This window comes from Xenopus tropicalis, chromosome 5, assembly GCF_000004195.4.
Source record: "Xenopus tropicalis strain Nigerian chromosome 5, UCB_Xtro_10.0, whole genome shotgun sequence".
Classification (NCBI taxonomy): Eukaryota; Metazoa; Chordata; class Amphibia; order Anura; family Pipidae; genus Xenopus; species Xenopus tropicalis.
The window spans coordinates 39,465,848-39,491,167 of NC_030681.2; the positions used below are offsets into that span (position 1 = coordinate 39,465,848).

At 36.5% G+C, this 25,320-nt stretch overlaps 1 protein-coding gene across 1 annotated transcript in view; it reads right to left on the minus strand.

The window, feature by feature from the left end:
* syndig1 (synapse differentiation inducing 1) overlaps positions 1-25,320 on the minus strand; it is a gene marked incomplete at its 5' end in the record, with an annotated part of 173,050 nt that overhangs the window by 38,916 nt on the left and 108,814 nt on the right. The window contains 1 exon segment of the mRNA NM_001097349.1: positions 14,702-14,839. Within this exon segment, the coding sequence (NP_001090818.1) occupies positions 14,702-14,839 (138 nt within the window).

Consider the following 25,320-nt stretch of genomic DNA (forward strand, 5'->3'; position numbering starts at 1 on the left):
TAGCAGAAACCAGTTTAGTTATATGTGTTATGGTGGACTTAGTGGAAACCAATTATAAAACTTTATTAGAGCCTGGTAGTGTTTATAGCTGGAAAAAGATGGCTTATAAATATAGGCTGTTCTTATGATAAAACCTTCTGAATCACTTGTACCTGGGGCTACAAAGCGCTGTTTTTCCATTGTGTAGCAACTTCAACTGATTCTACCATGCAATCCTAATTACTCAGTCTAATCAGTCTCCAGCACTAGCCTAAGACCAGAATTTATAACACATCAAACCAGCCTTAAAAAACATATTTCCAAAGATGGGTGTATAGTTCACACTTTCTCATACAATAACCAATTTTATTTGTATGAGTTTGATTCACTAATATGATGCCTGCAATGTTTAATCCACATCCAGTTATATTTTATTGAGGTACATACATTGTACTTAATGTTGCTCTTCTGCTTAATCAGGTAAAGAAATGGCTTGTGGCTATCACACATCAATAAAACGATCTTGCATGGCAGGGGCATCTTATTGTTATAATGAACTCCTCAAAGACTCTTGTCTTCAATAACTCAGTTGTCCCCTGTCCCTTGGGGCAGTTTTGTTCACTTACTGTTTAACTGCCTACTTTATTGAATTATTTTTATTATTTTCGATACTGAAGTCACATGTTTGGTTTCATTAACAAAACTTGCCCCATGTGGCATTCTAACATTTCTAATTTTTTTTTTTTTTTTTTTGCTTGCTCAGCACATTCCCTCGTTGAATTTTATACACATTGAAGAGATAATCTACACAACTGACATTCAGGCTAAGCACTTCAAGCAGTACTTCCACCCTTCAGCTGTATGAATATCAATACACAAGCAGCAAAGGCAAATTCCGAAGCTAAATTTGACTTTTCAAGTCATTTTTACTACAAGAATAAAATGATGATCATGATACCCTGCATTGCTAAACTACAAAATCCATGGATTTACGCAGTAAAATAATATAAGCTTGATTGAAGATAATCCACACATACCACTTAAAGAACTAAGTACGTCTAAACTAGCTGCAAGTATATCATTTTTGAATTTGTTCTTATTGAGATTGACTCCACAACCTGTAGTCTTCTTGATTTGATTCCATAGTAATTTTCTTTATTCATAAGTGTGTTTATTCATATTTAGTCTCATAAATTTACACGTTTACATTTTGTGTATATATATGTGTGTGATTCATTTAAAATTGTACAAACTCCTTTGCCCAGGTGTTAACAACACACCCTATATATATAAATCTAAATATAGAATTTTGATTACGTAAACTAAAGCGTAACTACAGAAGTAAGGCAGAAATGTTGTACATTATGTTTTGGGCTTCTGTACAAACCCAAGGCAACCGCAGCCCTTTAGCAGGAAGATCTGTGTCCCCAAAGATACCCCAGTAGCTCCCCATCTTCTCTTCTGCTGATTCCCTGCCCATGCTCTGTGCTGCTGTCACTGAGCTTAGGGACTGACTCACAATATACTGTATATATAGAATATAAATGTCACAATTTAAGGCTGAATAGTAATTCATACAGATTATAACTACATGGCAACTCAAAACCAGTGCAATTAGCATTACAATTTAATAATCAGCCCTGTAGCACAAGCTTCTATGACAGGCAAATCTAATTTTTACTGTCAAAGATTGCAAAATGTTTTCATAGAACAAAAACTAAGGGCAAAGTGGGTCCTCGGACCAAAGCTAAAAATCTCCAGCCTTGTTCTTACCTTTGCTGAGGTGGGCCTGGTGATATAGTTGCCTTCAGAGGAAGAGAGCAGAACTGTGTTTTCCCTGCCTTGTGACAACGATTCAGTTTAAACAGGAGTTATGTTTTAAAAAGCAACATGCTCTCCATATGAGTGAATCTAAATTTTCCTACAGTACATGTAGCTATGTGCTACTCCTACAAGAGTTCCATCTCAGGGCAAACATGCCCTTAATCAAATGTAGATCTCCTGCTGTCAGACTCGAGTGACTTAACCACTAAGCTACTTCTCTTTAAATAAATGAAGATGTACCATATTGTGGAACACAGCAGATGTCACATTGATGGGTACATATAGATGGTTACCACATATAAACAGATATGGAATTTTGTAATTAGATGAGAGCTCAGGAATCTCCTGTTATATTACCCACAATCCCTGCAGCCTGCAATTTCTAAAAGATAGTTTTAGTTGTACAGGTATGGGATGTGTTACCCAGAATGCTTAGGACCAGATAAGGGATCCTTCCATTATTTGGATCTCCATAAGTCTACTAAAACATCATTTAAACATTAAATAAACCCAATAGGATTGTTTTGCCTCCTATAAGGATTGGAGTACAAGGTACTGTTTTATTAATTCCCGAGAAAAGGAAATTAATTTAAAAAATGATTATTTGTTTAAAATGGAGCCTATGGGAGATAGCCTTCCTTTAATTCGGAGCTGTCTGGATAATTAATTTCCGGATTATGGATCCCATGCCTGTATTATTATCTGAGGCATTTTATGAGATTTCCCATCACGGGTAAAGGGGGGCTGAGATTTCACTTTTCCCTCTTGTTAACTAAATGCAAATAATTTATTCATGATTAATAGTGTTCAAAAAGTGCTTGTACTCCAATATTTGTTCTACCATTCTCCCTATATAGATCTACTGTATTAATGTTACACAACATAAAGAGCAGATACTAGTAGGTGAGTTATACAAATTATTTATTGTCCACAAATACTGTTTCGATATAGTTCTCTTTAATAATCTTTAATAGTCATATAATATTAAAATGAGGAAATCGGCACTAACCCCAGTGAGATTTTACTATGTAGAGAAAGCAATGAATCATTGTGGGGCGATTTCTGATACCGCAAAAGCAGAATGTTACACATTGCGATGGCAATGTTAATAAATATGAAAAACACCAGTCTCACACCATGTCTGTACTGTCACAGTATTGCCATATTTAGCCACAAAGCTCTCATCTGATCTCACAATCGATCCCAAACCGAGAAAAATATCATGCACGTACAGTACTGGGATAATGCACAACTCCCACCATGCAGTTACACACAAAAAGAGCTAACTCTAGGCGATCAATAAATTATTTTCTTTTTCCTGTTTCAGTAAAAGCAGTTTCTCTGCTGATCCATCTTCTTTCTGTAAGAAAGAAACAAAAAGGGAAATCCATATAGCACTTACAGGCAGATTTGGCCAGAAGAAAAAGTATTCTTCACAGTGTAACACAATAATATAAAATTACCTATTTAAAGGGGATGTTCCCCTTTTGCAGAGTCCTACCAAAGTAGCAGGACCATCGCAATACAAACACTTCTCCAAATACACTGCAAACATACATCATTTTACTGAAGATTTGTATCTGCCGCCAATCTCCGCACTGGCGCTTCACCCAGAGATCAGACTAGTGCTCAGTTTGCGTTTAAGCTCTAATTTTTCTACATCAATGTCATTGGAAAAGTGTTTTTTTTCTACCAAGTTGGTAGGGTGCACATCCCCTTTAAAGGGCAAAACCAGTCATGTTGCTATTTTTAAATTCTAAAAGCCATAATCCTACTCTATTTTTTATTTAGAGAATACTCTAATAGAAAAGAAATAGGAAAAGGATGTCAACTTTTCTGGAAAGAAATAGTGGCCTTGCTATCTCCTAAACATTGGCTTCAAGTCTTGGTTTTCCCAGTATGGCCGGTAAGATATGGAGAAGGTAAATGTTATTTCAATGTTTGATTCTTTGGTTAAATATTATAGTGACAGCCTCTGCAATTCTAATGCCCTTACATAGATGTTGGGAGAATAGTAAAACTAGAAAGTGGATTGTCTATCTAATACTGTTAAATACTGACTACATATTTTAGTCAGGGCGATTTCCCTATACACCAAAAGAACACCACAATTTATAGAATGATCGTTACTGTTCTTCTGCAAGAAATATGGCAGCACTGTGGCATACATTAAATGGCATTATTTTGTAAAGTCTAAAAAACTATACCCTTATATTTTACTGCTTATTATAAAATGACAGCATACACATGACCTGAATGAATAGAGCTTGTGCTGAACATACTTTTTGTTTTAATTAAGAAATATCTTTAGTTTCTGTTATTACTGGCACTAAACAAGAATATGAAGCCAGTTTTGCTTTAGTACATCCTGACATTTCCTAATCCCACACAACTTTAAAGGAGTTGATAATACTAATTAGCAACCCACTAAGAAGCCCCTGATAATGAGCTGCTCAAAGGCTGCTACTTAGAGAAGGGGTGGGGTTGATTTGTTTAAAGGTAGATAGGGAGTGCTGAACAAATTCTTCTGTTTATATGGGAAGGTAAAGGAAGGAAAATAACTTTGCAGAAAATTAGGAAAATATGGCTTTTTTTTTAATACAAAAACAATAGGCAGAATGTAATTTTAACACTAGTCCATTTATTGTGCTTATTTTTAGCAATGGTATTTTTAGGTGCATACTGTCCCTTTAGGGTAAAACAAGAAACATTTTTCATAAATGGTACCATTTCCTTTCATTCTATGGTTTTAGCTAAATAAAGGCATTACTGGAAAAAAACCCTATATTTTTAAATGTCTAAATAATGCAGGTATTTCCAAATAACTAGTAATCCAACTACAGTGTTTTGGCATTTTGCCATTGGCGATTTGTGTTGTAAAATTTAACAGCAAAAAATCGTGGTCTCGTAAGAAAAGGTGTAGTCAAGTTAAAATAGACGAGAGTGTAAAAAAAATGCGCCGGAAAAAATTGTGCACCACCTGTGTTTCGGCAATGTTACAAAAATTGTTCTGTAGTTTCGCAAATTTGTTGGTAAAGCAAAACAGAACTGGGTGGAGATTGCTAAACGATTAGGCAAAGGGTGCAACCCCTGAAGGATATATTAGGCCCAACTGTCAGTCAAAGCCTGACCCCACCTACTGCATGAAGATGATGAGAGGGAGAAATTGAAGAGTAACTTGGTAATTTCAGAAAAAGGGTTATAGTTTTAACTGATTTTATTTAGAAAATGTCTTATTTCAGCCAGATGAATCTTTTATTAAATTTTCATTTCCATGATAGATCCCCTTTAAATGTAATTAGGATATACAGATCTGATTAATTAATACAGGTAGCATCTCCTGATTCTTTCCTCATTTTGGAATGTTATTTTGCTTTTTTGGTCCCTTGTGTCTCATCCAGTCTGCCAATTTCTATAACTGCATGAAGAACTAAGGCAGCAATGTAGACATTGATCTGCGTAGATTAAATGGAAATTGATTTAGAAAAGAAATCCATCTACCTACCTACCTACCTACCTATATCTCTCTAGAAATTAAATTAACATGGCACTGCACTCATCAGCTCTGTCCAACTGGTGAGCAGGTAACGTTTAATAAAAGCCAGTTGGTTAAACATGATGATTGCAAGTGTTGTGCTGTTTTTTTTGTCATCCCCACTACCTCCATATATTGCTTTTATTTAGGCGTGCTCCTCTATGATGCGTGTTTATTTAGAAATGTGTATGCACATGTGTCAATAGATAGACAGACAGACAGACAGATAAACAGATAGATAGATAGATAGATAGATAGATAGATAGATAGACAGACAGACAGATAGATAGACAGACAGACAGATAAACAGACAGACAGATAGACAAGTTACCAGGTGCATCCCTGGATAGATGATAGACAGACAAAAAAATAGACATTTTAGTTTAACTGGTCCTTTTTTATCTTCTATGATTAGTATTCTTAATTGATACACCCCCCTATTGTACAAGGATGCTTATAGCTTTAATAATACATGTTTGAACCGCAACACCAATGTTGTAAATTGTTAAAATGAAAAAGATTGTAATAATAACAATAATAAATATACATAGATATTCAAACATTATTTTTGTGTTGATGAGAGTCCGAATGACATTCTTATAATCAAGTTCACTTACCAGTGTTACACTACAAAAACCCAATTTCTCCTTATTACTGATCTACACTGTACACAGCACCATTGTGTCTCACAGCACTGAACACAGTAAGGGAAAACTATACCCCCAAACAACATAGGTCGCTATAAAAATATATTTCATTAAACAGCTCATATAATATATATATATAATATATATAATCATTTTTGTTAGTATTTGCCATTGGGTAATCCTAAATAGAAACATTGTACTTTTGCACTACTTCCTGTTACAATTAGAGCTGCATTATTTCTGGTCATGTGATCTCTGAGGGAGCACCCAGCCCATCACTAAATGGTGGAAAGGGAAAGGATGTAAAAGGGCAATATTTACTGATATATATATATACCAGTTTGGTAAGATTCTTTAATAGGCTACTTAATATGATATAAGCTGTTGGTTAAGTATTCATTCTGAATATATAGCTTTCCTCTGAGGGGTACAAATATAAAGCATAACAATCGTACTACACTTTTTTACAACAAGATGCAAACATCATATTAAATGCAAAGCAAGGAGAAACACTAGGAATACAGACCCCAGGGCAGTTCTATTAAGCCATAGAAACCAATCAGAAGGCAACAGTTATTAGTTGTGTTCAAAAGCAAGCATCTGTGTGATAATTGGACCTGGAACGAATTACAATTGATAAGGTGGGCTAGAAAAAAGGATCAAAAAGCCTTCTGCTTTAAACATAGGGTACAAGACTCCTTCCACAAAAACAAGCCAAATAACTTTCCTTTTCTGGACAATACAGAGATCATGTCTTCCTTTATAGCAAGGATTCTAGATACATTCTGTGGATCAGAGTGCCTGTTCCACAAGACAAAGCAGGATCAATTGCTCTTTATCTGACTGCATCATTAACATTTACACATTGCTGCTTGGGAATTGCTCTGATTTTAAGAGATAAGCTTAGGAAAGGCACAGTAGACAGAAGCACTGCATTTTTGCACCAATAAATAACAATATTAAATCTTGAGTAAACAAATTAAATTATATAAAAATTAATATATTTAAATTTGATTTTTTTATTAGTGATTTGTCTCTCCCATAATGTAAAATATCTATGGATTGATTCCTAGATAGCAGTTGAACTATATTCTGTATACTATTTAATGTTATCTAATGTAATATGCTTAAGCTTTATGACTTAAATCAACAATCCTTCTTGAAAAAGTAAGCTTTTTTCTTTTATCTTTGTGTAGCAACACCAGGCAAGAGACAAGTGAACATTCAATGGCTGTGACAAGGGGGCAAATGCTGCAGACAAGTAAGTGCCAATAACAACAGACAATACAGCAATAAGTACCACGGTTAATTAGGAACAGCCAAAACAGGTTAGCAACTTTCATAGCATTCAATAGATGTATGAGGCAGTCAGGAATAGTGAGTGAGTATGGGTAGTGGTGGGATTAGTTCCCGATGGATACTCTATCAGTTGGGGCAAAGCGCAAGACCAGGACCAGATAGGGGATCTGTGGGTTTTGGACAAATTTCTCCAGCACAGAAAAGTCCAAAGAGAGCAAAGAGGCATTGGGGTAGCCCTAACCGGAGCATTGAAGCTCTGGAAGAGAAGAATGTCAGATTGCTAGAGTGAACAGGTTGGGAAATTGGTGTCCCAGTATAGTGGTGGAAGTGATTAGTGAGGTAACTGTGTTATTCACAGAAAACTTAAATGGAGAAATGGGGGTAAAATGTATGGAATATGATGTGCCTGGAATGTGTAATTATACTGGTGTGCCAAAAGTTAATAAAACAGTTGGGAGTTGGCAAGTTTGAATAATGGAAAGTTGCAATTATGTAGGCAGAAAAGGAAGAGCCAATCATGAATGGATATGGGCATGTATGAGCATCATAATAGCTGCAAGAAAAAGAGAGATAGAGATAGAGTTTTGCCATTTGCAAAGCACTATAGTTTTCCTGATTAGCTGTCCTTGCTTTAAATCTATTGCCAACCTGCCTGGGCAGTAAAGATAATTGCATGGTATAAATGTATCATATAACTAGTAGTCTTTTTGTATCCACCCTACAGAATCATCTGGATCTGCCGCCAACCTAATATGAGTAACCCACAGTAGATTTGTATGCAATCTGATGTCTTCTAAAGGACATATATAAAAATGTAAAAAATAAAAACAACTAGTTTTATCTAGGAGTACTCTTCCAGAGACACAGAGACATTTTTTGCAGCGCTTTACACATTTACACAAATTTTACATACTGTAATTTTTATCCTAGTGGAGCTCACAGCTCAAAGCTGCTGTCTATTAGACTGTGTATGGTGCCAGCTGAGGCAGGAGCCTTACCAATATCTGGACAAAAATCACTTACATATCAATTAAGCAGGTTTGATTTTCTTATGGATCAAGGGCTGAATTAGCGTGCTGCTGCGGGCCATGTACCAGTGGCCTACATTAAGAGCAATTATGATTAGCGCATTGGCCTGAGGGCCAATATTGCCCAAGGTAAGGTGGACATAGGATTAAAGAATATGCTGTGAAGCAACCTCACCAATTGAGCTGATCTTTTTAGTATGGTCACCTTTAAGGTGGCCATACACGCACCGATATTATCGTACGAAACCTCGTTTCGTACGATAATCGGTGCGTGTATGGTATGTCGGTGAGTCGACCGATATCGCAGGAAGCTGCTGATATCGGCCGACTCGCTGATCGGCCAGGTTAGAAAATTTTGATCGGGCGCCATAGAAGGCGCCTGACCAAAATTCTCCCTTCAGAGCTGAATCGGCAGAAGGAGGTAGAAATCCTATTGTTTCTACCTCCTTACCTGCCGATTCAGCCCTGAATGGTGTGTGGCGGATCTGACGATGTTTCGTGCGACCGATGGTCGTACGAAACATCGTCGGATCGCCACGTGTATGGCCAGCTTTAGTCCCACATACTATGATGAGTTTTATCACTAACCAATGAAGCTGCCAATAAAGTTCATAAATAGTAGCAGCTGCCAAATCTTCTGGAGGACAATTACTTTTCCCTGTGGGATATGGTTTTATCTTACAATTGTTTGCAATATTTAGGTTGCTATTTACTATTGTTCTCAGATTATTTTTTTTTACGATTTGTGTTTTTTTTTTTACATCTAAAACCTATTGAGATCATATAGTCAATGGCAGATGTCCCTCTTACAACTGGAAGATCTTTCTTTGTGGTTTTAGAGGTTTACAGAGGGTTTTTGCCATTTGTGTGACAATAACAAAGTTGCATTTTTTCCACATCCTTCGTGCATTCGTGCTTTTTCAATTTGGATCTTTTTATAAATGACATTTGTGAAAATAAGTTTAGTTGTGTTTTCAAAAAACTCCAAAACCAAGAATATCCGAATGTTAAGAAACGCCTATACTGTATACAGCTAAATCCTAAAGGGCTGATTTTTTAAAATATGATCTGGAATTATATGAATTTGTTTTCTTATTCTCAAATTGTCAAGATTTATCAATTTTAAAAAGAAAAAAAAAATCAAAAAAATTTTCAGTTCAGTTCAGTATTTTGCCAAATCTTTCATGCAGGATTTGCTACTGGACAGACTACCAAAATTATGGCGACCGGTGCTTGTGAATAGACATTTTTACTAACTTTGGTTGCAGGTATTGGACCCCTTATCCGGAAACCCATTATCCAGAAAGTTTCCATAGACCCCATTTTAATGAAATAATTCACATTTTTAAAAACGATTTCCTTTTCCTCTCTAATAATAAAACAGTACCTTGTACTTGATTCCAAATAAGATATAATTAATCCTTATTAGAGCCAAAACAATCCTATTGGGTTTAATTAATGTTTAAATAATTTTATTAGCATACTTAAGGTAGGAGATCCAAATTACGGAAAGACCCCTTATCCTGAAATCCCCAGGTCCCGAGCATTCTTTTCCCTAAAAAATGTAAAATGGGGGATTTAACTGTATATATTCCTGCAAGTGACAAATAGAGAGAGACCTGTCTTCATGGAGTTCAGCAAGAAGCCTGAAGTACAGGTATGCGATCCGTTATCCGGAAACTCGTTATCCAGAAAGTTCCGAATTACTAAAAGTCCATCTCCCATAGACTCCATTTTAAACAAATTATTCTAATTTTTAAAAATTATTTCCCTTTTCTCTGTAATAATAAAACAGTACCTTGTACTTGATCCCAACTAAGATATAATTAATCCTTATTGGAGGCAAAACAATCCTATTGGGTTTGTTTAATATTTGTTAATTTTTTTTAGTAAACTTGAAGCATGGCAATCCAAACTACTGAAAGATCCCTTATCCGGAAGACCCCAGGTCCTGAGCATTCTGGATAACAGATCCCATACATGTACTGAAAAGATTTATCAGTTAAAAAGAAAATGTATTAATTCTTGCAAGATGGATTGCATTTTTCAGCAGGAGCAGCCCACTTGTATTTTAGTTAGCGGCGCTCATGCTGCTCTAAATAAATGACAGATTTGTAACGCTCTTCTAAACTACAGGGGCAAAAAATGGATTTCTAGGTATTTCAATCTTGGCTGTCCACTGTCTTTTCAATTTAATTGTGTCAGCAGGTCTTGAAAGTGTCTTCTAGCCTTCCTCAGCTCACCACTACGATGGATTACCACTGTGAGATATATATTTATGCTCTGCGGGTGCCTTTCCTTGAGGCTTTTAGAGAAATGGCAATCTGTTGAAATTGGTTCACTATATTCATGTTTAGACAAATCCAAGGGCCGAGAATCAAACATCCTAAAGATGTCAAGCACAAATAATTTCAGGAAGATATAACTGAAATAAATATGACAATGATTTGGTTCATGAAACACAGTTGACTTGTTTCATACATCTAATGTAATTCACGCATCTCTGCACAGCACGAACATGATCATACAATATTTTACCTACCAGGCCACACACAGATGCAAATAAACTAGGCCCTACGCAAGCACATTCGTCTTAAAAAAAACACACTGCAAAAATGATATATAAAAAAGAAATAAAAATCAAGTAAACCCAGAAAGAGTAACAAAATAGGGCTAATTTATTTAACCCCGGGGTGGAAGTGCAAATGCTGGGTATGCAGGCAGGCCACAGGTCTTGACACTCTGAGAAGGAGCCACACTGGCACTGTGTATATGTATATCTAAATGACCCCTAATGACTGCCATACAGGAGTCAACCTGTTATCCTACTGACTGGCTTATGGGCTAAAGAAGAACTACAAAGTAGTGGATCTGTGAAGTATGTTGCTTCATTTCCTTCTAGATGAGGCATTTTAAGATTAAGTTTTGATTTAAGCTAAGCCAAGTAAACTGCTATTTGATAAGTATTTTAGATGGTATGGCGGTATGGTACGATTCAACAGAACCACCAAATTAGGGCTTGTATGACCATGTTAAATTAGAATATTATTTTTATTGTTAATACCCTGTTCATGGGGTGAAAAGTTTGATATTTGTCATTTGCCAAAAGTCTCTTTTAACAAACTGAAACATTTATCAAAACTTATACTGGTGTCACTTCATCAGAAGAACTTATGCAACTATTTTCCGTGGCTTTATGAATCAAAATGGTTAAAACTGAAACCCTTCATATTTTGCCAAGTGATAAATAAACCCCTTTAAACCCCTTTATTTCAGTGAAAACTGTACTGTTGACTTCACCCTGTTCAATTGCTTTACTATCTAGCTTTGTGCGGCTGAGTTCCTGTTTTTGCCTCGCGCCTGTCTCTGCCCTATTTAAGTATTTTGCCTTGACTGGTTTGAACCTGTAAATTACCTTTCTGAGGCATCTAATTTTATCTGGAGTAGGCTAGTCCAGCTCATATAATACCAAATATATCAATTTTTATCACAGGAATAGCAATTTGTTGAACATATGTAGAATTTTACCCCCAAGATAGGTGGGTCCAGGTGCTCATACCCCAGACCTCCAGCTTAGGGAGCCATACAGTAGTACACAAAGGAAAAAACAGCAGGCAGGCACTTCTGGTATCCAAAATGCATCAGAAAATCATAAGAAGCAGCTAATAGTATTCATAAAAAGGTCATATTTTATTTAATCCATAAAAAACAGACAAATAGCCTTAAGTACCCCCAGGTACAAAACGCGTAAGGCTATTTGTCTGTTTTTATGGATTAAATAAAATATGACCTTTTATGAATACTATTAGCTGCTTCTTATGATTTTCTGACGCATTTTGGATACCAGAAGTGCCTGCCTGCTGTTTTTTCCTTTGTGTAGTCCAGCTCATATGCCAGGCCAGAACTAGGGGTTAGGCAGGAGCATGTGCCTAAGGCACAACAATGGGAGGAGACAGACACATACCTCTTTTGTCTACCTGTAGCCTGGGCCCTTGTTCCCCCCACCACCTGAATGTTCACATTACCTCCCTCCTCTGTCTTCTGAATGGCCTTGCTTGCTCGTTCATATATGCGCGATCATGTATGTGTGCAAGGGGTTGGGAAGGGAGATGCTGCTTCTATGATCAATCACATTTCTGTTACTGCATTATTCAACATTGATAAATCTCCCCCCTAGTGTCTCTCACTGGTAACTTTATCTTATCTACCAAATGCTAACCATATGCTCCTTGTTCCCTGCACAATCCCATACACAATGGAACACAGGCGTTGGTGATGGGTCACTTAGCTTGAGTTAACTAACGTCCTACCTACATTTGGGGCATTTTGCAAATAGACTGCTACAATATAAAAATGCCTCTGTGTATCTGTATGTACCCTGCATGTATGCAAGCTTTTAGAAAGAAAAAGAAAGACATAATTGTAAATGAATGATCAACATAAGCCTTAATTACCCCCATACACATCCAAATATGCAAGGCCCAGCTAGCCAGGGACTCCCCACACCACCATTTGGTACCATAGGGTACATTTTCTTTGTTTCTATTTAACTTATAATGCATGCCCACATTTCTTTTTCAAAATGTAACAATCCATAATAATTCCATTTTATGCAAATAATAAATCTTAAACAACAATTTTCTTTTTTTTAATGTAATAATAAAACAGTAGCTTGTACTTGATGGTAACTAAGCTGCATGAACACGTACTTAAGTGGCGTAAGAGAATAGCATCAGCTCTGGTGTAAAATAAAACACATCAGGAAAAATTCACCATTTATTTTACACAGCTTCTTACACCATCTTTTTAGCAAATTTTGCTTTACACAGCATATTAAATAGGCCCCTATAAGTATGGTAATCCAAATCACGGAAAGACCCCTTATCCAGAAAACCCCAAGTCCTGAGCATTCTGGATAACAAGCCCCATACGTTTATAACAGTGCATCCCATCTGATAGGCAGAAAATGTACAAATGCTAATGGAAGCATTTAACCCACGAACACAACCTATAAAGCTTTGTGTTAGAGGGAACAGATAAACAAGCCACCATGAACTGATTTCTTCTGTTTGTAAAGAGCTCAGCTAAAGGTTAAGAAACTAGATTTAAATAAAGTCACTGAGACAGAACCACAAACACTGCTGTTTTCAGTCATTGCATTTATCTTTTTTGGAAATAAAATCATTCTGGTGTAACAAAGTCATTGTGGTTAACAATACAAGCCTGTGAATGTACAGGTGTTCAACCTTTAGTTACCAATCAGATCTAAATGCTGTAGGAGGCTGTCAGTATAATGAATATCCAAAGAAATGATTAAACCAGTTTGTGATATGATTTAATACAGATGGGAATGCAATCTTATTGGCAAAATATGGCACTAATACAAATATCATAAGGTTCAAGGATAACAGTTACTATTATTGCAACATTTTATTGATGACTGTAATTGGTCGGTTTAACTAAGCCTTATAATCCTGTTGCTCCCCAGATGCAAAATGCAGTCAAAGGGAATTTGTCAGCTAATAATGACCATACATTATGGGGCCCATTCATAAAACCACAATTTTTTTTTTTTATAAAAAAACATATTTTCTCTAATTTTAGAACTTTTCGTAATGTCCACAATAATATTGTTAAAATTCCACAACTTTTTCATGGTTTTCATTATCTTCCACATAAAAGTCGAATTTTACCCAAAGACTACAAATTCATTCAAGCTTTGGTATCGTGACTATCTTTTAGCCAGATTGGATCTGTAGAGTGCCATTGAGTCCTATGGAAGGCTTCCAAAATCATACAGTGAAGGTTTCAAAGCCAGAAAGCTTTTCGAGCTGTTTACGAACGCTCGGATCCGAAAATGTTGTGACTTTCAGAACACAACCACAATATTTTCGTACGACCGAGAAAATAGTTTCATGACATTTTCGAACATCAGAAATTATCGTGGTTACTCCGAATTTTTTCCAGTCGTGCTTTTAACCACCCAAAAATCGTGTTTTAATAAATGGGCCCCTATGTGTGGCATTGTGACAGCAAAAGATTCACCTTCCCTGTACTTTATCTGAGTTTTGTGACTAAAAAAAAAACATTCTAGTTACATCTGAACCCGCCCCCCACAATGTCAGTAAATTAAAAAAATATATTTAATTTAAACAGGAAATGCAACTTAAAGAATAATAACAACTCTATTTGTCTGAAAATAAGAATATTCATTCAGCTTTTATAAATGTCTCATTTATTCATTGACAGAGCATCGCTACCTCAATGCTAAAAATATATTGACTGACACGCTAATCAGTTACAGCAAAAGGAGAATATAAAATGCAGAGGTTCATTATCTGGTCAATTTGACAGAAATGTGTTAAGTGTCACCAAACACTCAAACTTACCTCATGTGACAGATAAAATGCTGCAATACCCAAAGGCCAGAAACAGCACAGCATAGAAAATACGCTCAGGCCAAGATGGTCCCTTGGTGGCATCATTAAGAAGTTGTCTTCGCTTTCTGTGTCACTTGAATAGTCGCTCTGCATAAAGCACAAAGTATGACTGTTAATACTGAGAGAGAATACTGAATAAAATTCTGTTTGTGCGGCAGGCAACATCACATTGGCCAACTAAAAAACAAAAGTAGATGGATGGAGAAATCAATATTACAAAGAGCTTTTGTATAGCGCAGGTATCACCCAATGGGACTCATGAATTAAAGTGATAAGTTCTACAGATTTCTCTTGAGAGACTTGTGGGGGCTGATTTATAAAAACAGGTTCTAAAATGCACAAATAGAGCTGCCAATAGCAACCATTAGCAATCAGCTTTAAGGAATCCATTACATAGTTGCATAAGTAATTTGGGCTGTAAAAAAACCCAATAAAGCTCAACCCTTCCAAATGAACCCCAGTTCACATGTATCTATATACTCGCATATATATAAATACTAACTTAGAGATCACCATATTCTCGGATATTATTCTTATTCAACCACTCCTAAAGGCATTCATTGAATCTGACAGGGCATTCCCCACCCCACTGCCCTCACTGTGAAGAACCACCTACGCTGCTTTAAATGAAAGATTCTTTGTTCTGTTCTATGGGGGGAAAAAGATCTGTCTATAATGTAATAATGTTCCCTCGCAAGCGTTCAGAGAAAACTATGCCAACCTTGACACTCTAACCTCACAGGTTAAATCTTCAATCCTTTTACCTTATGTACATCTTTTCACTCTCTTCAGCTTGTTCGGCTATCCTTCTTAAAGAGATACTGACACCAGATATTAACCCTTTATTTACATCTATCATAACATTGTTTTTGCATGCTATTTATAAATTTGCCATAAAAGTCTGCCTGATGCTTTTACATTACCTATCTGATCCCCCATGTTCCTCTATGAGGGGGCTGCCATATTTGTGCAGCAGGAGTCCATTAGCATTAGCATCTATAACTGACAAGTTGAAAGGCTACAATCAGATTGGCAAAACAGTCAGGTTTTGGAACTTCAAGTAACAGTTACTAACAAAAGCAGCCCTATCAGCGTAAAATGATAAACATGACCTATAGGTAACTTTTAATGTTAGTGTCAATATCACTTTAAAGACTGGAGCCTAAAACTGCACTGCATACTCAAGGTGAGGCCTTACCAGGGACCTATAAAGAGACAAAACTATATTTTCATCCCTTGAGTCAATGCCCTTTTTATTCAAGACAGCATTTTTTTTTTGCTTTATTAGAAACTACATGGCACTGCCTAAAGTTATACAGCTTGTTATCCACCTAAATCCCCAGATCCTTCTCAATTAAGGATACCCTATCACAATACCATTTAATGTATAACTCCCATTTATGTTAGTTCTACCAAAGAACCTAACCTTCATTTATCAACATTTAACCTCATTTGCCATTTTGCTGCACAGTTCTCTAGTTTTTGACAAATATCTCTGTAAAGTGGCAGCATCTTGCATGGAACCTGAAGTTCTACACAGTTTAGCATCATCAGCAAAAATAGCATTGATAAATTAATGATAAATCAATTAGCTTGTGCAAAAGTATTAGTGGGGGATACCCACCACGACTCTAATGTGAATAAATTGACACTTTCTTATACTACTGGTATTAGTGAGCCTCTATTTTTGGTCATTTTCCAGATCATTGTATTAAAGTTTATTTAGGACCAGTTCAGGGACCTTGGCCTTTATTCTGGGTTTGGGATTCCGTGCGTGACAGCACCTCATGGATAAAGCAGGAACCAATAAGTCCCACTGCCGAATGCGATAATACATAGAGGTTTACTGTTGTTTCAGCTGAGAACCTGCCAAATGCCATTAGGCCATACGGTAACTATATAAACTTTGTGCAGTCATCAGCAAGGCTACTGTACATGGGAGTACTCCGTTTTTTGCTGAAGTCCTGACCTGGAGCAGCTTCTCTGTTTAACACCACAAAAAAATCTTTTATTTACTACTTCATCCTCAACAGAAATCAATTCTGCAGTCAACTTGGTCTCTTTGCACAAACTTTATTAACTCTAACAGCAGTAAAGGACTCAAATAATATGATTTCTTTTTTTCTTGTTCCACATTAGCCAATTATGTTTTGAATACAGGTATGGGATCTGTTATCCAGAATTCTCGGGACCTGGGATTTTTTTAAAAGGGGTCTTTCTCCATACCTCAAGGCAAATAAAAAAATAATTAAACATTAATTAAACCTAACAGGATTGTTTTACTTCCGACAAGGATTAATTATATCTTAGTTGGGATCATGTACAGGTATGGGACCTCTTATCCAGAATGCTTGGGACCTGGGGTTTTCTGGATAAGGGATCTTTCTGTAATTTGGATCTCTGTAACTTAAGTCTGCTAAAAATCATTTAAATATTGAACCCAATAGGATGGTTTTGCCTTCAATACGGATTAATTATATCTTAGTTGGGATCAAGTACAAGGTACTGTTTTATTATTACAGAGAAAAAGGGAATCATTTTTAAAAATTAGAATTATTTGCTTATAATGGAGTCTATGGGAGATGGCCTTTCTGTAATTCGGAACTTTCTGGATAAAAGGTTTCCGGATAAGGGATCCCATACCTGTACAAAGTACTTTTTTAAAAAAAAAAAATCGAGAAAAAGGAAATTATTTTTAAATATGTGAATTAGTTGAGTAAAATGGAGTCTATGGGAAATGGCCTTACCATAATTCATAACCTTCTGAATAATGGTTTTCCGGATACTGTACCTTTGTGTACTGTGTTTTTTTTTCTACTTTTTATAGTTAATATTTGTATTTTTTGTGATATATTCTAAAAATTTCAAAAAAGTGTATTTTGGGCAAAACAGTCAGGTTTTGGAACTTCAAGTAACAATTACTAACAAAAGCAGCCCTATCAGCGTAAAATGATAAACATGACCTATAGGTAACTTTTATTGTTAATGTCAGTATCACTTTAAAGACTGGAGCCTAAAACTGCACTGCATACTACTAAGAAAACTACTACCAGAAACCTATAAAGAGATAAAACTATATTTTCATCCCTTGAGTTAATGCCTTTTTATGCAAGACAGCAATTCTTTTTTTGCTTTATTAGACACTACATGGCACTGCCTAAAGTTATACAGCTTGTTATTCACCTAAGGGCTCTGGCACACGGGGGAGATTAGTCGCCCGCGATAAAACTCCCTGTTCGCGGGCGACTAATCTCCCCGAGTTGCCTACCTCTGCCATCCCACCGGCGAACATGTAAGTCGCCGGCGGGATGGCAGACGCGGCGGGCAAATTTCATGGAATCGCCCGAAAAAGACTCGCGAGTCTTTTTCGGCGATTTGCGCGAAATCGCGCCGCCGTGTCTGCCATCCCGCCGGCGACTTACATGTTCGCCGGTGGGATGGCAGAGGTAGGCAACTCGGGGAGATTAGTCGCCCGCGAACAGGGAGTTTTATCGCGGGCGACTAATCTCCCCCGTGTGCCAGAGCCCTAAATCCCCAGATCCTTCTCAATTAAGGATACCCCATCACAATACCATTTAATGTATAACTTGCATTTATGTTAGATCTACCAAAGAACCTAACCTTCATTTATCAACATTTAACCTCATTTGCCATTTTGCTGCACAGTTCTCTAGTTTTGACAAATATCTCTGTAAAGTGGCAGCATCTTGCATGGAACCTGAAGTTCTACACAGTTAATCAATTACTTTTTATAGTTAATATTTGTATTTTTTGGGATATATTCTAAAAATTTCAAAAACGTGTATTTGTGTACAAAATCAGTGTACCAGGGGAACTCCTGGTGGGCCCTCCTGCTTCTAACCATTTGGCCTATTTTATGGTGATATTCTCTTGAGCAAAGAGTCAATCAATGATAAGATGTAAAGAAAAAAGACTTACCCCCATATTTAATAAAGGACACTAAGTTTGCCCAGTAGCAGCAACCAATAAGATGTTTTCTTTTAAAAAAGGGACAAGTAAATACCTCCTGCTGGTTGGTTGTTATGGGTTTCTGCTCCTGGGAAACTTAGTGTCTTTTATTACATAATCCCATAGCAGAATAAAAAGGTTGAATGGATAGGAGTACAAATAATTTGGAGAGTGGGCCTATGGTCTATGGTTTTCTGGTAGGCCCTTGGCATGCTAGTCCAACACTGTACAAAATTCACTTTGTTTTTATCCCTTTAATAATATGCCAATAAAAATACTATAGAAGTGAGTATAAACCTAAGAAATGATTGAATGTAACATTGCTTCAAAGAATCAAGTAAAAAGTGAAAGAGAAAATGTGTTTCTGTGTAGCCATGGGGTCAGCCATTCAAGATGGAAAAAAGGAGAAAAGGCAGATAACATAGCAGATAACATATAACCTCTGTAGATTACAATGGCAATCTATGCAGCTTATCTGCTATCTGCTATGTAGATACAATGGTGAGTGTAGGAACCGCAAAATGTATTTCACTCACAGTCACACCCATTTAAAATAAAATAAAAGTACACTTTATGCACAGAGAGATCAACAAATTTTGTCCCACACAATGTATACAGCTTATGTAATGTACTAATATACTGTATACAGTCATTTTTGGGAAATTATTCTGCTAGAAAGAGATATTGTTCTTTATATATTCTGATGGTGTTATGTAAACTTGTGCAACTCAAATGAAAATCTAGCTTGGAATATGCTAGTCAGTTACACCATTATATATTTTGTTTTACATAATTCATTCTGTAAAATGTTATACATTTGTGAGACAGAATGCTTGTTAAACTTTACAGAATGGAGTATGTAATATAATAATATCATTGTATGCATAAAACTGATTTTATTCTCAGAAATATGTATTTTGTATATTTGTCACCAGTGTATATGGCCACACATTCATTCTGGGGATTGTTCTTTGTATCAAAATGTACTTCGGACAAACTGCACCCCATACTTTAATAGTTAACCTTTAGTTCTCCTTTGCATAAACAGGATTGGCTGCTGAACCAGATTATCAGAGGGATAGAAGGGTGCAGCAAACCAAGGCTAAATTGCTCACACTTTGAATATTCTTTAATATTCTTTCTTCTTCATTAAAAACTTTTCTTCCATTTTTTCCATGAATCTTCCATTAGCGTGCAGATTGGGCCGCAAAAATCTTAGGAGTAGGGCCTAGTAATCCACTTAGAGCTTTTCTAAGAGCCAAGCTTAGTAAATTGTGCTTAGAAACAAAGTGATTACACTTCCCAGTACACACAGTAACTACAGCCTAAAGCTTAGGCCCCACTGCAGCTTCATTCACTTGCGTCATTCACTTTCAAGCTCAGCTAAAAGCAAACTTTAATGGCTTCCATGCCATTGTTTGTCTTTAATATATATCATATTGGCAGTGCTCTGTTGGTTTGCCTAACCCTGTTGATGTTCATATCATCCCCCTTTCCCTATCTGTTTCCACTTTCAGTTCCTCAAATAATCCTAAAAAACAAATATTTGCTGAGACTTTCTACTCTATATTCTCACGCAAATGTATCCCTTACTAGTAAGAGCCTACCAGTACAATGCTCTGTACAAACACATTTTTTATTAATGAAATGAAACATACTGTATGCTGCTTTGGCTTTCTTGACATGCTGACAACTGCAAATATCATTTTATATGTGTCATTTTCAGTATTTCTGTGTGCTGTGTTACCTGCAAAGGTAAAGTTATATTACCCATACTGTCTAACCTAGCACTTTGTCAGGTAATAATGTCTTCCCATTTAAACTGCATTATTACAGGATCTATTATCCAGAATGCTTAAGAGCTGGGGATATTCTGGATAAGGGATATTTCTGTAATTTGGATCTCCATAACTTAAATCTGCTAAAAATGATTTAAACATAAAATAAACCCAAAAGAATTTTTTATTTTCCTCTAGTAAGGATGCATTATATCTTAGTTGGGATCAAGGCAAAAAGCCGCTCCTGGTAATTTAAAGATCTGAAATTCTGATTTTTAAATCAGAATTTTATCTCTTCTAGGCAGAGAGTGCGATGCACTAGCACAAGGTCCCTCCTCTGATGCTAAAAATCTAAGCATGGGGGGGTATACCCTCTTTTTCAACTTGAGTGCAGTGAATATGACTTGTGCTGAACAAGCAGAGGAGAATTTAGTAAAACAAATTACCAATTCACAGTACAATGATTCGCTCCTTATCTCAAAGCTTAACAAAGCCCACAGCTGGAGAAGAGATTGGTTTGTTTATACAGAGCTCATTTTTTTCTTATATCTTTTTGAACACATTACCCTGTTTATGGGGGGGAAGTAGGAATAAGCTTACAGAAAAATAAAACTGTTTTCAGTTAGTATTTTGTAATGGCAAGCAATTAGTATTTTTTTTCAAATATAATAGGCAAAATACATTGTCAGTACAGCTTTGGGGATATTGTTGTGTGAAAAAATGGTGGCGGTCATAGGGAAATGGAGGGTGGCTCTATTAAATGAAGTGAAATACAGGTAGAGAACCTATTATCCAGAATGCACAGGATCTGGGTTTTATTTCAGATAAAGGAATTTGTAATTTGGATCTCCATACTTAAAAGTTTACTTAAAAAAACACGTAAACCCACTAGGATTGTTTTGCATCCAATTCAGTTCATTATATCTTAGTTGGGATCAAGTGCAAGGTGCAAAGAAAATGGAAATCATTTTTAAGAATCTTATTGTTTTGATTAACATGGAGTCTATAGAAATTGCCTTTCTGCAGGTTCCGGGTAACGGACCTTATACCTAATACATAAATATAATGACATATGATAATCAATATATATTAAAAAAGCAATGACTATTCTGACATTCCTACAATATTAGTGCCAAGCCATGCACACTGTGCCCTAATCATACAACTGGAAAAGTACTATAATTGGACATATTTTGTCAACATGATTGGTCCACAATGATATTAATATTTTTTACAATATTTCTATTTACTCGAGCATGTTTGATTAAAAAAAAATGAATTATGGGATTTGCCTGTGAAGTGGCAGGAGATCAGTGGCAGGAAATGAATTCAACCTGCAGACTCATTTAATATTTTACTGCAATATTGGCTCAGCTCTCCGACTAGAACTCTCTGCATCATGAGCTCATCATACACATGCTTATTGTTGCAGGAGCTGCAGAAAGACTGCAATTTGATCGAGAAGCTGGAAAGGGTGTCCCTACAGTGAGACAGAACACAAAATAAATGAGCCATCTAGTCAGGCCTAAAACACAAGAACACACGTTCCACCAGGAAATATACAGGTGCTAATAAGGTACGTGGCCCAAATACAGCATTCATGAATTTAAAACCTATTCCTATGGACACGTTGACAAGAGCTAAATTAAACTCATCCGCTGAGCATCATCAATTGTTAAAAAGACTAGTGCATAATGTGGGCTCGTAAAAAATTAATGGATGATAAAAGACATGAAATATAGACTTCAGTCTGTGCCGCACAAAATCATCATTCAAAATTGATATGGAAGCAAATGCCATAGTGCTTTTTGGAAATATTTTTACTTCCGCATGTCAAAAAACGCCAATTAAATTATAAAAATAGTTCCATAGAGGCTTAACAATGTCCTAGACAGTTAGAAACAAGTTGCCTGTTGTAAGTGCAACTTTGTCATGAGATAAATGTGTATGGCTTGGACTGGTTATTGAAACATTAAGAAAACCAAACCATGCTTAAAACTTATTGCATTTTAAACATTAATGGTTTATTTTCTTCACAATGCATTATGGGAACAACTACCGGCAGAATTATTCTCTATTGCTGGGAGATATATACGCTGCCACTTGTAAATAACATGTGCTCTTAATGATAATAAATACATCTGAAATTTATTTACACACACTGATTTCTACAGTTAAAGGCCATCTCCCTATTTTAATCAAATATTTACATTTTAAAAAAAGATTTCCTTTTTCTCTGTAATAATAAAACAGTACCTTTGTACTTGATCCCAACTAAGATATAATTAATCCTTACTCAAGGCAAAACAATCCTACTGGGTTTAATTAATGTTTAAATTTTATTTTAGTAGTTTAAGATATTGAGATCCAAATTACAGAAAGCCCCCTTATCTGGAAAACACCAGGTCCTGGATTTTCTGGATTACTGCTTCCATGCCTGTACTGGCTATTCACAGTTTGTAAAGCAAAAAAAAATGAAGAACCCAGGGACCCCTAAATGCACCATACACAGGGGTAGGGAGTAGTGATGGCGAAATGTTTCGCCAGGCATGGTTTCGCAGCGAATTTCATCCGTTTCGCCATTGGCAGAAAATTTGCAAAAATTTGCTGCACATCCAAAAATTGTCGCAAGAATAGTCGCGCATCCAAAAATTTCGCAAGAATAGTCGCGGGTGTCAAAAGAATAGTCACGTGGCCAAAATTGATGCAAGAATAGTCAAAGGCGTCAAAAGAATAGTTGCATGTCCAAAATTGTCGCAAGAATAGTAGAATAGAAACTGAACAAGTACTATATTTGAGGACTGGATTTATAGTATAAGTACGTGTAGGTGTAAGAAATTAATAATGTGCTTTTCATGGTAATGACCATTTATATTTGACAGCTACAGTATTTGCCCTAAAGAGCTTGTGTCTGTATTTCAGTGCTGCCCCATTTTGTATGTTCTCACCATGTCTAAAGGATGATAAACATTTCTGTACAACACTCTGCATAGGCTTACAACCCAAGAGGTTGATTTAGAATTTTTACCCTATAAATGTAAACAATTTTTTAGAGGCTCTGTTAATTGTATCAGCTGACAACAAAACCAACCCTGTCATGTGTCAACCTTAGAAAATACATTTAAAAAAATATATATTTATATATAACAGTCCTGTCGAAAATGAAGGTTTTTTTACATCAAAAATTGTGCTTTTTATAAAATGGTGCACTTTGACATTATGGACAAGCAAATTCTGCCTTACTGGCAAGTGTCCTTCTCAGTTGAACCACTGTAGGCTTTTAGGGTGAAGACACACGGAGCTACTAGTAGCAGCCACTTGTCACAGCTACAAAAACAATGCTGATCATTTACTAATAACTATCTCTATCTGTGTTTTAGCAGAGGCAATTCTCAGTATTGTCTATGGCAGGGTATTTAGTGGCATTTAGTAGCTGTGACAAGTAGCTGCTACTAAGTAGCTCCTCGTGTCTTTGCCCTAATGGCCTTTCTCTTCCGCCTCATCTTTGTTGGATCATTGAACTTCTTCACTTTGATTGGCTGATGTCCGCTGGTGACTAAGCACTCTGAAATGCCTTTCCACTGGCAAGAATAGGAGTCATCGGAGGAAAGGCCTACGCATCTCTTCAGCTTTCCGAAGTCACGCAAAGTTGCCTTCAGGAGGAGCTGTTCTGATATTATTACATTTTGATCTCCTGTTTCTGCCCCCTGGCCTGTTTCCTGGATTTGTTGTTGCCTAGTGCCTACACTAATATTTAGCCCAGTGATCCCCAACCAGTGGCTCAGGGGCAACATGTTGCTCACCAACCCCAACCCAGGTAGTTATTTTTGAATTCCTGACTTGGGGGCAAGTTTTGGTTGAATAAAACCAAGATTTACTACCAAATAAAGACCCCTGTAAGCTGATAGTGTGCATAGAGGCTGCCTATTGGCCAATCTTAGCCCTTATTTGGCACCTCCATGAACTTTTATGATGCTTGTGTTGCTCTCCAAGTCATTTTACATTAGACTGTGGCTCATGAGTACAAAAGGTTGGGGACCCCTGATTTAGCCCATTTATCATTTTTTTGCTGGCATGTCACCTGCCCCAACCTAATGCCTGCCTATGCACCACTACTGGCAAGTTTATGGACTTTATGGACTTTATCTTTGTAAGCCACTTATACAGTACTTCATCCGATATTCATCCTAAGAGCAGCATGGAGGCTTATTGGGTAGTACTTCTGCCTTGGAGCACTGGGTTACTAAGTTTAATTCTAGTTCTTGCACTATCTGCATGGAGTTTCTATATTCTGCCTGTCTTTGTGGGTTTCCTTCCACCCTACAAAAACACACCAACAGGCTAACTGGACCAAGTGAATGTGATAGGAAAACACTGCTCAGTTAAAAACAAAGGATGGGGTTAACATATTAAACATTTTGTATACAAAAATTGCTGACAGGAGTCAAGATAAAGTAGCAAGGAACAGTTAAGGAGTATGGAAGCAATCATTCTAAGTGCCTGTCAGTCAGCACTTTGCTTAATGAAGTTGTGCCAGTCATTGCCTCCATAGCATTATACGAGACACCGTGGATGTGACATGTGAAAAAAAGACAAGTGGTGATTGACAGCTCGGCAGCAGAAGTCATTATTCAGCATCAACAGAATAACAATTCAACAACTCTTAAATAAGGGAGTAAGTTTTGCATGATTTACTGGTTTATCTGTTTATTTAAATGAAATAAGATTGTATAATGTAAATAAAAAACTATCGTGGATAACAATGAAATTCTAGTAAATGACAGGCAACTAAATGATGTGGATTGACTTTCTGTTTGGAGA